Source organism: Astatotilapia calliptera, chromosome 20, assembly GCF_900246225.1.
Source record: "Astatotilapia calliptera chromosome 20, fAstCal1.2, whole genome shotgun sequence".
NCBI lineage: Eukaryota > Metazoa > Chordata > Actinopteri > Cichliformes > Cichlidae > Astatotilapia > Astatotilapia calliptera.
Window position 1 is genome coordinate 20,165,992 of NC_039321.1, and position 15,571 is coordinate 20,181,562.

The window sequence follows — 15,571 nt, forward strand, 5'->3', positions numbered from 1 at the left end:
CTGCACATACACTGTAACACAGCTCACATACAAATAACTGGTCAAGAAAACCACACAGCGCTGCTGCTGTATGTACCAGTAATCAAAAAGTCGACATCCACTACCCCATCCTCCTACCAATCCCACCCCACACTCCTTCTCACACTCTCCCTCACACACACACACACACACACACACACACACACACACACACACACACACACACACACACACACACACACACACAGAGAGAGAGAAAGAGACTGACAAAAAGTTCTGTTTTCAATGAAAAAAGTGAAGAAGAGAAAACTGGAACAGGGAGAAAAAGAAATATGTAAGTAGGAGGGAAAGATAGAATACAAAGAGAGAAATGAGGTGTGTGAGAGAGAGAGGGGGGAGAGAAAGAGAGAGAGGGAGAGATGAGGTGAGGAGGCGGAGAGATGAGAGGCGAGGGAGGGAGTAATGTTGACAGGGAGGGTGGAGAAGAGAAGGATAAGCCAGCCACACTTGGATGAAGGATTCCAGTGGAAGGAGGAGGAGGGACTTTGAAGTGTTGGATGAGAAAAACTACACTATGTGTCTGTGGGTCCTTCATACTGCTATGACTGGACAAAAGAGATTGTGAAAAGATGGAGAGATGGAATCAGGAGGACCGCCGGACCCTGGGTTGACTCAGACTGACGTGACCTCTGCGTCTGGGTGTTTATTAACCTGATCTGAACCCCTTGACGACCTGCTGTCACAGGGCAGACTTTCCAGGTTTGATCACTTCTGCTATGACTGAAATCCAGCAGAAGTTGGAGGGAGTTCACTGATAGAGTTGGGTACTGCTGGATCACTATGGATTTCTACAAATGTTTGAGCTTACTTTTCTTCACTCTTCCTCCACAAGGTAAATAATTCCACCGTGCTGTCATTAAAGCTGCATCATCTGTCATTTTATTTTTCAACATAGGGGAAACCGATGCGAAGGATGTTTATGCATTTTTCATTTTTGCTGAAGGCAGAAGTATATATTGAAAGAGGAGGGTTTTTTAGCTACTAATCATCTCAAATTAGATTTTTTTTCCACTCCTCTTTTTTCTGTTTAAAATATCACGCTGGTCAAGTTTATCAGCATCAACAAAGTTGGCTTACAAAGAAATTTACTGCATGACTCAAAAGAACTGCCTGTATTTGTGCCATTTCAATAGATTTGCCCTAAATAGCAGGGCAATTCAGAGAAACGACTGAAAGGCATCAGATGGCCTTGCTTTTCTATTTAATATAAGCCTCTCTCCTTACCCCAGTCATCTATATTCAGTCCACCCCAGTCTCATTACTTATTAGACAGGCAATGATTTTTGCTGAGGGCTAATTTGGCACAATGAACAATACAACCATAAAAACACACGACCTTTGGGACAAAAAAACTTGTTTTCTGTAGTTTGCTGCTGAAGGATAGAAACTGCCTGTGTTGCTACGCGAGCTTTGTAGCCTGGTAACAAGCTTCATCTGCCTGGTTGTGTAGTATTCACTTGAGTGAAAACTAATTTGCTTCTGATGCAATACTGTCCTATGAGACAGCATTGATCAGATGAGGACAGATTTGGACCCAGTAGCTCTGACACGTCCAAATAACTCATCAGGCTTTGCTGTAGCTTCAGAAAACTGTAAAATACAGCAATATAAGAAAAACTTCACGATAACGAGTGACAGACACTGGCATCATCACAGTCTGCATGAGTCTTATTCATAGTGTAATGGAGAACACACCATGTAGAAGTAAACTCATCTAACAGTTGCCTACTTTTCCCTGCAAAGATTATTGCTCTAATCTGCATTTTTTACCAAAGTCACAACACCCTGTGAGCTCTCCCATATAAACCCATTAGTCCCAAGGCTGATTTAGAATGTACTTGAGCCTCCGGTTTAGTTTAATATTGGTCGCATTCAACAGATAATGCTAGAATTTGATGCGATAAAACAAACGCCACCTTTGACGGCCTCTCTCGTCTGAACGTGTAACAGCATTTCAAGGTTGTTGGGTGTCTGGAAATGTCAAACAGATCCAGGTGAAAACAGGAAGACAAGACATGAAAGAAAAAAGAAACTATATCCATTTAATAAGATATCGATCCCAAGCTTTTAAAAATAGTGGATGCCAGTTTTCAGTCAACTGAAAGACAGCCCATCAACTTTGATTGAGTGGGGAGAAGGACCCAAGAGGAAGGCCAGCAGCATGGCAACAACACCTGTATCGCTATTTTAAGGATACAAGTAAGGGGCGTTTGGAATAATATAGCCTTAGAAAAGTGGAAGTTACTAATGGAAGCCTATAGAAAGGTCCTCTCACGTCCTTTCTATAGGGGCCTGAGCCAAGCAAGTGTGTTTGGCGAATATATTAATGTTGTCCAGAAACCACAAGAATCTAGTTTGGAAGGGTCCTCTTTAGGATTATTTTTTTCATGTGATATTTGACAAAACAAATTAAATCCAAAGAGAAAGAAAGACATTGAACTGTGTGGTACTGCTAGAGATGATAAAATATCAGTGAGGCCAGTTAAATCAATCACTGCCTCTGAAAGATTGCAAACACAATGAATTACCTGCACAGATGCAACAAGGTTTATAATGGAAAAGTGCCCAAGTGAATGTGAAAGGAAAGAACCAAAATGCAAAGGACGTCGTCCTGTCGAAGGCACAGGATCATCCCTTTCTCTTTAATTGTCCCCAGACCTCGCCGGGTCCTTCTCAGTGCCGAGGGATCTGATTGAGTTGCTTCATCAGGACGGCTGTTGAAAGGAAGAAAGGGAGAGGGAGAGAGTGGAGGGTGGGTGGAGGAGGGTGGTGAGGGAAACGTCTGGACAGATCGCTCCATCAGCACGTTTGTTCCTTCCTCTTATTCCTTTTATGCAACCCCCCCCACCCCAAACCCTCCATCCTGATTTGTCCCGTCTCTCAGATCCCGTCTCATGTAACCATAGGCCAGCTGTATAATAGAGGTCACCCTACTTTTAGATTACACTCTGTATTCTTTGGTATCGTAGCATCAGCTCAATCCATTACAGATTAATGTATTGTGAATGGAAGCAAATATTTTCAACATTAATAGTATTCGTATAAAGTTCTGCTCTGTATTTCATGAATATGTGAACAAAAATAGAAACAATTCAAAATGGTTATGAGAATATGCACGAGAGCCCTGCACAAAATCAACTGGTACAAATCACCATGGAGTTAAAAAAAAAAAAAAACCGTAGGAAAGAATATCCTATGCATTGCAGTTGCAGTTCTAAGTAAAGATCAATTGGTCTCGTTTAAATTACATAAACAGGACGGCACACGATTAATCTCAGCTTCTTGTTTTGTTGAATTTTTTTCTCATTTCTGGCCTCAGTGTGTTTCCAACTTGGACCCCGTGCCCACGCTGAAGAGAGGCTGCTCCAGAATCTGTTTGCAAATTACAATAAGCTCTCCCGACCTGTGAGGAACACTACAGATACAGTACTAGTCCACTTTGGACTATCTATCGCTCAGCTAATTGATGTGGTAAGTAATAGCTGACATCTTTGTTAAGTTTCCATCAACATCTACGACTGGACATTAAAGTCTAGCTACCACTGTGCCCTTCAAAAATAACACGATCTGTGTGTTTCTTCTTTGAGGAGAAAAGAAACGACTGCGAGACATTTCGATGTTATGGCTCCATAATGGGACTCTGATCATTAAATAGCTTTTTTTAACTACCTGTAATTAAGTTACCATTTATGTAAATATCTAAATACATATATCACTAAAGTTGTAACGATTTAACAAAAAAGCTATCCTTGTAATTACAAACATCCTGGCTTGTTGAATGGGCATGAGACATGTGTTTCATTATTATGAGTGTTATGTTGGGAGGAGATTCTGTCTTATGTGCTGTATATTGGTAATTACTAGCTGAAAGATACACCACGCAAGAGAGATAAATCAGCGGAAATGAAAGCACACCAACAGAAGACAATGCATTATTTTCCCAAATTAAATTCACTTGTCAAGTATGCTAACACAGACAGTAAATATTCAAATCTGTCTCCTGAGCAGCAATCCAGACACAGCTGCTCTAGACAAAAATAACTTCGTTAACCCCTCTCGTCATGTTGGTATCTTTGCATTCCAGACCTCCTGTGGTTTTAAGTGCAAGCTTTTAGTATGCATTTTACACAAATGTCACTGAGATTCTGTTGACTAAGGTAAAAATGATTATATAAACACCCGACTGCCATGCAGAGCCATTTAAAAGTTACCCAGTGCAAGACTGTGCTGCAGGGGATGACTTTTCAGGTTTATGACAAACAATTAGTTGACAGTACTTTCTCCACCTGCCTGCCGGTGAGAGTCAACTTTAGGTGAAGTTGTCTTCTCCTGCACAGTGCATTCACTGCCTGCTGTGTCTTAGAAGTTCCCAGGGAAGAGCTGGAGAAAGCAGCTTGCCTGCAAAGAAGTGAAAGTGTTTTTTGTTCTGGTTGATTTGTTCTAGAAATGATTCATGAATGTGTGTGTGTGTGTGTGTGTGTGTGTGTGTGTGTGTGGGGCCTACTACTACTACTACTACTGTACTTGTGGGGACTAACACTCACTTATGGGGACAAAATCCCATCCCCATGAGTTTGGGGCAGGACCATAAAAAAGAGAGAAAGAAAAAACTCAATTCTATCTCAGTGGTAATAAAGTGCTGATGGACGTTGAATTCATTGTAATCAGAGTAATCCTCTTTTCTGTTTTCCATAAAAGGATGAGAAGAACCAGATGATGACTACAAATGTCTGGGTTAAGCAAGTAAGAAAAGATGATAGAGAAAAGGCATGTGAAATACAGTCCAGTATAACGCTGCGATGCATAAATATGATTAATGTTTTGCAACAGGAATGGAACGATTACAAACTCCGCTGGAACCCAGAGGATTATGAAAATGTCACCTCCATACGTATCCCCTCAGAGATTATCTGGAGACCCGACATTGTCCTCTACAACAAGTGAGGAAGGAAACACCTTTTTGTGCTATATGAAATTTAGATTCTTTTCAGGCCCACAGTGTGCTTCCTGTGCGTTTTAAATGTCAACATTTCAATGTAAAAATGATCATATGGCAAGTAATGCTCAGATTCTGGTGGTTTAATTCCAACAGATGGCATGACTTGAGGGAAAACACGAAGAATCTGCTGTTGTGCCAAACATCTTGTCCTGTGCCAATGTCATAAAGTAATTTAGTTGAAATATATGTGAACAAGGTCACTCCTAATGGATGTGGTTACAAACAAAGCTCAGTATGACAGAAAGTAATATATTTGGCTGGGAATAAGAAGGTGAAATGTAACTGGATGTATTTCAACGATAAAATGCATCTAGTATGAGCACCTCAAGTAAACCTGGATTAATATTTTTTCCAAAAGTCGGCTAATAGGAAAGAAAATTTCATGAAAGAATTTGCTAAATATCCAACTTTTAAGTTATTGAACAAAGATTGTTGTTTTCATGGTGAAATGACTGAACCTTTGTCACTTCTCTCTTTTAATTAGTAAGGCAAAACATGGCGATCTCACTTGTGAAGTGCATTTGTGACACAATATCTCAAAGACTTTTGTAAACAGCATTGATTTAAACAGCAAAATGTTACATTGTGAATAGCCTGCATGTCCATTCAGAGAAAATAAACATCAAAAGGGTTTTCTGATTACATAGGTTCAAGCTATTTCCTCTGTAGACTTGCGCTGAATGGTTTGGAATGAGCTCTGCACCTTGAGATGTAGAACTGAGATTGCTGGTTCACACGATGAGGGTGGATGTAATAACTGGTATCAGGTGTGTAAAAGCAGGACTGTTGTGTACACAAAGGAGATTTCAGATCTGAGACAAAACTGTATCTTCAAGTTCTGTTTTCCTCTGGCTCATGAAGACCTTATTCACGTCTCGAAAATTATATCATGTTAGCACTGAATTGTTCCATAAACGTCTCTAAACAGAAAATCATAAGCTGTGTGGAAAGTGGTAGCTGCATGCGGACCCAAATGCAATGTGCAGCATAAAGCAAGCATTAAGTGGAGGATTGATGAAAGGGAAACAGTCCAAAATAAGAACGGGAAAATGGAATAATGAGGAATAATTACTCCAGGATAGGAAACACTAACAAATACTACAAGACTCAGAGAAACATTAGAGAACACACAGAAATATGGAGCCACTCAACGAAGGACAAGGGAAGACTGAGACAATAAATACAAAAGCTAATGAGGCTGGTGGAAAAAGATGGGGAACACAGCTGGAACAAATCAGGGATAATGAGACACAGGAACTGCAAAAAAAGAAAAGAAAATGACAAGGAACACCAAAATAAAACAGGAAGTAACTCAATGGAGACAGACTCAAACACAAGTAGAGCATGAAGAGATAACAAAAAGGCAACAACAGACTGTGAATGAACTGAATAATGAACAAACTGGACACCAACAGAATGTTAAAGACATGACATCTTGCCCATTTAGAGATGTACACACATAAACATAAGTGTCATTGACATAGATGAAGACATTTTCACTTTTTATTTGATGACTCAGAATACTTAATCTTTTAAATACATTTTAAATTAGTCTCGACCCCTGAATTTCACAGGGTTAGAAACTGTAAAAACGGATAACACCACTTCTTTAACTTTCTCCTGTATCTATTGAGCAAAAAATCTTATTTGTTACTTGAGTTTTCCAATGAAAAAGACTTAGTTACCTCCATGGCAACTGAACATCTACTCTACCTGTGAGCTGCGACTGACCTTGAACATTTTAAAGTAGTGCTTGAAGAAATCACCCAGAATTAAACTTATAAAATTCCTTTATTAAAGAGGGGCTAAAATGTGATGTGAGTCTGATATATGTGTTTCCACCTTTCTCCCCTGGTCTTCATCTGCAGTGCCGACGGTGACTTTGCAGTTACTCACTTCACAAAGGCGCATCTGTTCTACGATGGCCAGATAAAGTGGATGCCACCAGCCATTTATAAGTCTTCATGCAGCATAGATGTCACGTTTTTCCCTTTTGACCAGCAAAGCTGCAAGATGAAGTTCGGCTCTTGGACCTATGACCGTGCCAAGATCGATCTGATCAGCATGGCCGGTGATGTGGACCAGATGGACTACTGGGAGAGCGGGGAGTGGGTGATTGTCAATGCAGTGGGCAAGTACAATACAAAAAAGTATGAGTGCTGCACAGAGATCTATGCAGACATCACTTACTACTTCATCATTCGGAGGCTTCCATTGTTCTACACTATAAACCTTATTATCCCCTGTCTGCTTATCTCCTGCTTGACTGTGCTGGTGTTCTATTTGCCTTCCCAGTGTGGCGAGAAGATTACCTTGTGCATTTCAGTGCTACTGTCCTTAACAGTGTTCCTCCTGCTGATAACAGAGATAATACCATCTACATCTCTGGTCATACCACTGATTGGTGAATACCTGCTGTTCACTATGGTCTTTGTCACGCTCTCCATCATAATTACCGTCTTTGTGTTGAATGTACACCACCGATCCCCACAAACACATGGCATGCCTCACTGGGTCCGCAGAGTATTCCTGGACTTGGTACCTCAGGTCCTCTTCATGAAGCGTCCGCCAGGCACCGCAAAGCAGCACTGCAAGAAGCTTATTGAGATGATGCACCGTCCAACAACGATATCTGCCACAGGCAACTCTCAGGCCTTCTGGACAGGCCTAGAGACTGGGCTAATACAAATGGCCCAGGCTGAAAATATAATCCCAAGGACACAGTCTGACAGCCCAAGCATCCTCGTCTGCTCACCATCTCCACCTTCTTCCCCTCTTGGGAAGCACAATGAAGAAGATCACCCACTGAAGGCCGACATTTTCAGCCGATCCACATCTGGTCAGTATTCAGTTCTCTCAGAGAAGCAACCCCTACGCAGACACAACTCAGCGGCCTCGTCTTCTTCCCAATTGTCATTGCCCCCAACTTTGCCACTGGGTCCACTTCGCAACCTGTCGAGGGAAGAACCAAGTAGACTGGCCCCAAATGGTCGCTCCCACAGCGTAGAGCAAATGTGTGACCAACAGAAGTCGCTTCCTCAGAAAGCCAGACATCTGTGTCGCTCCAGCAGTGTCCAGTACTGCTGTCTGCATGATGATGGGGTCTCTGGAATAATGGGGCAGTTGAAAAAAACTCCTCCTACAGATGAGCTAGCAGAAACCCTAACAGCAGAGTCCACAAAAGATGCAAGTACCCAACAGGATGCTGTGATTCCAACTATTTCTCCAGCTATGAAACGGGCTATAGAGGGAGTGCAGTACATCGCTGATCATCTCAGGGCAGAAGATGCAGACTTTTCAGTGAGTAGACAGAAACGATCAAGCCTTGGTAATAATGTTTCTAAATATTCTGTTTTAAACACAAGTGAAATCCTTTCAGAAATTAAATAAGGGCTTTTAGCACAATTTTTGATTTATCTATTGCCAAATCCCAACAGCAGTCACCTCAAGGTGCTTTATATTTTAGTGTTAAGACCCTACAATAATTTGAAAAAGAAACCCCAAAACAATCAAATGACCCCCTATGAGCAAGCGCTTGGCAACAGTGGGAAGGAGAAACTCCCTTTTAACAGGAAGAAGCCTCCGGCAGAACCGGGCTCAGGGAGCTATCTGCCACGGCTAGTTGGGAATGAGAGGAGACAGACAGGACAAAAACCACACTGTGTAATTTTGAGCTACCATTTAGAGACTGAAGTAAATGGGAGAATAAAATCCAATACCTGATCTGTCACGATTTGTTCAATTTCAAAATTAGTCAGATCCCAGCAGGAGAAACATGGTACCTCAGCGGGCACATTTCTAAAAGGTCAGTTTGTTTGTAAAAAAAAAACCCCATAACTACCTCGCATCTTTTGCCTGCAGGCATTTAAGGTGTCAGAGGAACATTAAATAAAAACAGTAGATTCTGACTGGATCCTACAGGGGTGAAATGTACTTCCATGCAAAAAGCCTACATGTATGTTCCCTGTGCTCACTCCCACCAAGCAGTGCTCCTCCCCTTCTTTCTTTTCTCGTGCAAAAGAGGATGAAAGTAATCCTGAACAAACAAGTAACCCTGTTATTTTGCATGTCAGAGATCCAGCTAAGCTGAACTCAGGCACTGAGTGACAACAACTAAATCGTGTTACAGTTCTCAGATAAATGCGTGCTGCTTTGCAGAATAACTGGAAAAATAGTGTGTTTTAAGCAGTGTGGGCTGTCCTTTGTGTGTTGCGTAAAAATAAAAAATGGTTATGTTGTTATCTGCTTTTTATCATCTATGTATGCAGAGCTCCACTGCATGCAGCATTGTTCACATACTGTACTTTTTGCTGTCTATGCTGTGTACTAGGAGGAGGCTTTAAAAATGTTATTGACTAGAAAAAGAACAGGGCCAAATCACCCCTGCCAACACGAATATATTTTTAAACTACTGATTCTGCTCACTGTAAATCATACAAAGTATAATAAGACTTTCAATATCATATTTGTTTCTTTTCAAAACATTTGTTGTTGGCATTTACATACATGTTTATATACTGCTCCCATGGCTTTTGCATATGTTGAGGATGCGCATACCCAAAAACTCAGAAGGGATGCAAGAAAGGAAGAGCACATAAACACATAATGACAATCAAGTATCAGACCCATAAATGACAAGTCAATTTACCATTGCTAATTATTAAAAAGCAAGATAAAAGTGACATGACTGAGTCAGTAATAACAGTAATCGGGATTTTCTGATGATAAAAGAACACTGTCTTATTTAGAAGCTCTTATGGGCAACTCAGTGTGAACAGTCGCACATACAAATGCTTATGCAACCTAATTAAAATTGACCATTAGACAAGTGAATTTTCTTTATTGCTTTCAAACATAACCCTGAAACTGTGCTTGGAACAAGTATTACATGTCAAATAATTAAAAAAAATTCAGCACATAGTGATAAAATGCTAATTATAAAGTTTCTGAGAGGGGAAAAATACGTTTCTGGAGGATATATGTGAGCAAATGTAATAAAAACCTATTGTATTCACTGACATCAGTCACCGTCGACGCCACAATACGCTTTCGAGCTCTAACCAGAATAGGCCTGTCTTTAAAACAATGGGACCTCCGCAATTTGACCTTGAATTTTTCATAAGAGACACAAGCAAGGATTGACTGACATTTAAGAGATAGCAGACTCATAATGAAAAAATCAGCCATTCGTGAGAAATCAATCAAGGGTGAAAACTGACAGGTAGAAAAGGAAGGTGGTGTGGAGTGAAATTTGAAATGTCCCCCTGTGCTGTTTCCCCTCTCTGCTAGGTCAAGGAGGACTGGAAGTATGTGGCCATGGTCATTGACAGGATATTCCTCTGGATGTTTGTGCTGGTGTGTATACTGGGATCTGTGGGACTCTTTCTTCCTCCTTGGCTGGCTGGAATGATCTAGAATCTCTGCATCAAGGGAAAGAGAACACGGACAGACAGAAGGACGTGTTCCCCCATTCTCTTAACAAAAAAAAGGTCTTTTTATTTTCTGTTTTTCAAAAGGACTACTTGTCACATTTCTCGCTCTTAGGCCGGGTCATCGGAAGGTTACTCGCTAAAAGACAAGATGAAATATCAATCATCGATTTCAGTGGGCATATAAATTCTTTATGAGGGCAAAAGGCCAACAGCAAAAATATCCTTCCATGTCACTCCGTTCTGACATTGAGCTGTATGGCTCAATCAGATACTCTTGTAAAAAACGGTGAAAAATTGACTCTAACCCATGAAGAACTATGGATGATGCCACAGACAGACAAAGACTGTAGGCACCGGGAGCTGTTCATAAGACTGTGTAAAGTTGAATATATAGCTAACTTTTAACATTCCTTCAGTAATGTCAGTGTTGCAGTATGTGGACTGTGGAACAGATCAATGTACAGTGCTTTCGCCAAATACAAAAAAATACACATGTTCATAAAACGATTGTTTCTTTGAAACCTAATTGCCAGAATTCTTGGCTGGGTGCATTCAGGTGTCCTGCTTTGTGCAAGAGTCACTCCACAGGTAAGCAAACATGCAGCTTTGCAACTTTCTAACTCTAGCACATCTATTCAGCCATTCTCTTTGCTTTTACTGCAGATCGTTGTCATTCTTTCCATCTCTTTTGCTTCTTTTGGTTTATCAAGTAGAGCAGAAACTGATATGGATGATGACAATAAATGTGGCGATGCTGGTAATATTATTATTCTACCTTGGCGTTGAAGATTTTGAGATGAATTTGTTACTCATTAGTTCCAACATTTAATTCCAGCGTCCTCTCCGCTTTCATTATGACCTGACTTCTGTCGGTTCCCATAATGGATCTTTTCAGTATCTACAACAGCTATATAAAAAAAGATAATTAAAATTTATTAATGAGTACACCACTATTCTGTGAAAAACTATTTCATGCACAGAGCAAAGGTTAATTGTACTGCAGTGTTTTAAAATAAGTTGGCAGAGGAGGGTTTCACACTTAACTACATTTAGTTTTATTCATTCGCTGCTTCCACAGGAGGACCTGCTTTTTGGATGTTTTTTTTAAAATACGTTACAGAAATTAATCTCACGTGTCCCTCTGTCCTCAAAGAATAGCTAAAGCAGATACTATATTTAGGAGCACTTATAAAATTTGCAAGAAGTAAAGCAATCATTAAATAATTATGGGCCTTAACAGAACTGTACAGCTGACCGGACAGATTTTTTTTGCATTAAATAATTATTTCATTGTTTATTTTAGTTCAAAAGCACATCACTGTACATTTTGCACACACATTTCTAGTTTAGATGCTTCACTTCAGTTTCAGTTCAAGTCCATGTAGTTCTTTAACACCCTCACACTCTTTGTTGGGTGTATTTTTTGATTTCTTTGCCTTTGTGCCAAATTCACCCTCACCTTTGTCATGCGTGTGGGTTGTGAGATGTTTTTGAAAGCCTTGTTTGATTTCTTTATGTCACATAAAGAGCTATAGGCACATGTCTACTTATATTAATTTCATGTAAAATAAAATAAAGCTAAATGGAAAGCATCTAGATTAGGTATGTGAATCTATGAAAAGCCTTTTTTAATATTTCTATTTTAGAAATTTGAACTGTTGGCCTAAATAACTTAAAGAAGTGGAAATGAAACAAAAACAAAACAAAACTGATGAAACATGAGGAACAGAACAAACGTGTATCACTGAATTGTGTGTGAAAAGAAAAAGTATTCAATTACTCCACTTTAATCCTGTGTTCGTACATCAGCACTCTGCAGCTCCACGTGAATAAAACTCCACATCCGATTAGCTTTAAAAGCATGTAATGTTACACCTGAATACCCAAAGTAATGACCTCAATTTTGACCTCAACAAACAAACTATTGCATTTCCACTTGCTCAGCAGACGACTAACCACTGATCATTATGTAAATTCACAGACAAGAGAAAACAGCAATTTAGCACAATATGGAAACACTGCACTTTGAACAAGGTGAAATAGCTGCCGTGCTCCCTGTTTATTCGTACGTTTCAGCACAAACTCTGGAGAAAAAAAGGTGGCGATAGCCTGAAATACAAATGAGTGCTCTGGCTTTGTTGCAACATCAAAAATGTAGCATATGACAAACATGAGTTTAAATCTTTTGTCTGCATTCAAAGATTTATATATGAACGGATATTAATTTCCATTTATCCCACCAGTTTTCCAAGGATACACAATACCACAGCATATTGTTATTATAATTCTAAAATGAAATGAGCGTGGTCTTTATGAAACCACAAACTAATTTTCATTAAATGATAAGCCATGCCTTTTCAGCACAGATCTCATGCATAATTTCAGCATTAAATACTTGTAGAAAAGCAAATGGCAAAACTCCATAAAGGTCCTTTGTGTTGGCTTCCTCAAGGAAGCAATGCCAAATGCCATGTAAGTACACAGTGTTATTAATTACAGCTAAATGTCATGCTATTGAATTTACCTTTATGAAAAATTGACCTTCAGTGCTAATTTCAATTAAGTGATTGTCTTCTGAGATACATATGCCCCTGCTCGGATAATTAATGTAGACATTTTGATTTCAAAATGTTGGTTATTTCCTGCAAAGAAGATGAACTTAATGATAGCTGCTTCCTTACTAATACTAAGCTATATATAATGGGTATGGCATGGTGTGGGGACTGTCCTTAAAAAGTCTGTGAAAATTGGATAAGCAAAGGAAAAGAGAAGAACTGTGAGGCCTAAAAGCTATCGATGAAAGTCCTAGGTAAAATCCAGCAAAGACTAGACACAGGAACCGAGAGATGCATCTGGACGGTTGACTGTACGCTGAAGCCTCAGCAGAAATGGTCTCAGCGGAAGAGTGGCTGTCAAGAAGCCATTCTTAAGCAAGGGAAACAGGGAGAAAAGGCTGAGCTATGCCACATTGCACAAGAACTGAACTGAAAATCAATGACAGCGCAAGGGAATCTAGTGGGGTAAATCCAAAATAGAATTTTTCTGCTTCAAATTGCTGTCAATATGCAGGATGTTAGGAGAGACGCACAACAGTGAGTATCTACAGACATTTGCATTGTATGGTGGACGCTCTGTCATGGTCAGGGGCTGCATTTCAGCCAGTGGAGTTGGATTTTGTCAAAATTGAATTGGAATTTAGAATGAAGAAAACATGCAAAAATCATGGAAATCATCTGATTGGTTTCATTTTTCAGCATTACAATCATCCCAAACACACTAGTAGTGTATTAAAAGCATGCCTGGACTGAAAAAAATACAGTGGAATAATATCAGCAATAGATTTGGCCTCCCCAGAGATCACACCTTGACATTACTAAAGTAGTGTGGGATCATCTACACAGAGACATCCAAAGAAAAGCCTTGAATGTCCTTCAAGATACCTGGAGGGCATTCAAGGCTCTTTTCCAGAAGACCGCGAAAAGACATTACAAAAAGTTTACCTAAGAATTCAGACTGTGTCGGACAGTAAAGGTGGTCATACCAAATATTGTCCTTCAAGCTTATTAAAATTGTACAAACTCTGTTTTTGCCTTGTATATTGTATTTCCATTTGTGTTTGCATGTTTTAGTATTTTGCTGTGTCCCATTTTTTCTAGCAAATATATGTAAGAATTTATAATGTCAGTCAGCTTTGCTTTTACCAGGAAATATATTTTCTGATCTGAAACCAAAATTGAACTCTCTGAGCAGAACTCCAGAAGTTTTATGTCTGGTAAACAGCAGGCTCCTTCAATCACCTCATTCAGCCCCACAGTGAAATACTATCCCTGTAGTGAACACAAAGGTGCTTCTCAGTGACAGGGACAAAGAGACGGGTCAGGACTGAAGGTGGTGTGAATGCATTAAAATCCAGAACAGTCCTAGAAGAACAGAGTCTCCAGAGTCCAGCAACCTGAAACTGGGATGAAAGTTCACCTTTCAACATGACACTGAAATGAAGTCCAAGTGTGGTTTCAGCACAATGCTGCCACTTGAGTGGCCCAACCAAAGACCAGACTTAACGTCAGTATGCCACCTGCAGATGGCAGCTCAAGGATGGCTCCCATCCAGACTGACAGAGTTTAAATGGATGTTTCAGGAGAATGGGACAGAGTCCCCACATCCCATCCAAAGCTAAAATTGATTTAGCAAGAAGACTCAGTTCTGAGACAATATTCAAAATACCTTCGAGTGAGTCATTGATGTGTTATTAAGTGTAAACTGATGGAAAAACATGTCAATTTCATGCATCATGCAAAATTGTAAAAAGAAAACTTGTTAACTGTTAATTGGTAATAAGTGTGCATACAAGGTAGATAGCAAGGCCTTCAATGTATAGAACAGAGTGCTGCATATGTGAAGAGTCATGTTTTCATGATTACAGTGTATTTGTGTCAGATGAGAATATTTTGTATTTAAACAGTATGCATTAAGTGCTTTGGGAGTCACTCGTGCTTCTCTGGGAGCATTAAAAGCATCCTAGAGAGATTTTCACAAAGTCACTTTCATCTCAAGTAAAACTCACGATTCAAAAACTAGTATATTGAGCCAAAATCTTCACAAGGGAATAGCATCTGCATCCAAGATTCAATGCCAACTGGCCAAAGAACAGCCTGCGCCTGTTAGGGAAGCAGTCAGAACATCACTGGCAAACTCAGCCATTAAAGCATTTCTATAATGACTGTAAACCCGAGCAGGAAGAGCTCTACCTTTAAAGTAACCTGAATGAATACAATGCAGGTTTCATGGTCATGTTTAGACGTAAAACTTACAAAGATAAAGTCAGACAGATTACCATAAACACTGCGGTCAGACTTTGGCTTTTATATCAAAGCAGTTTTGACTGTTTACTTAATACTGGAAGTCCTATTTCATTTCCTCCGTGTTAATGAAATAAATCAGCCTCAAGCTGGAGGTTCAGCTGGAGGTGAGATTACAGGTTGGAGGCCAGCTCTGGGGCTTTAAGATCAGCCAGAGCAGGTGCAGGGGTCTCTAGCCCTTGGCAGGATTTTACTTGCACCTTTTCAAAGCCTATTAGCTCAGGAACACCACTAAGTGTAAA

At 39.9% G+C, this 15,571-nt stretch overlaps 1 protein-coding gene across 2 annotated transcripts; it reads left to right on the forward strand.

The window, feature by feature from the left end:
* Positions 1 to 476: 476 nt before the first annotated feature.
* On the forward strand, positions 477 to 13,400 carry LOC113012833 (neuronal acetylcholine receptor subunit alpha-2-like). 2 transcript variants are annotated; one of them, XM_026153210.1, is made up of 6 exons: positions 477 to 871; positions 3,359 to 3,510; positions 4,738 to 4,782; positions 4,870 to 4,979; positions 6,907 to 8,338; positions 10,328 to 13,400. In XM_026153210.1, the coding sequence occupies exons 1-6, from the start codon at positions 820 to 822 to the stop codon at positions 10,451 to 10,453; spliced, it is 1,917 nt and encodes a 638-aa protein (XP_026008995.1). In that variant the 5' UTR covers positions 477 to 819; the 3' UTR covers positions 10,454 to 13,400. The 2 variants fall into 2 exon arrangements, with proteins under 2 accessions (XP_026008995.1, XP_026008994.1); XM_026153209.1 differs by having other exon boundaries at positions 4,738 to 4,979.
* Positions 13,401 to 15,571: the final 2,171 nt, after the last annotated feature.

What these genes read in the sequence shown, in the direction of transcription:
- LOC113012833 (XM_026153209.1), top strand. Translation starts at nt 820, where the DNA reads ATGGATTTCTACAAATGTTTGAGCTTACTTTTCTTCACTCTTCCTCCA. An exon ending in CTTCACTCTTCCTCCACAAG is followed by an intron (nt 872 to 3,358) that starts GTAAATAATTCC and finishes TTCTGGCCTCAG; the next exon opens with TGTGTTTCCAACTTGGACCC. An exon ending in GACATTGTCCTCTACAACAA is followed by an intron (nt 4,980 to 6,906) that starts GTGAGGAAGGAA and finishes CTTCATCTGCAG; the next exon opens with TGCCGACGGTGACTTTGCAG.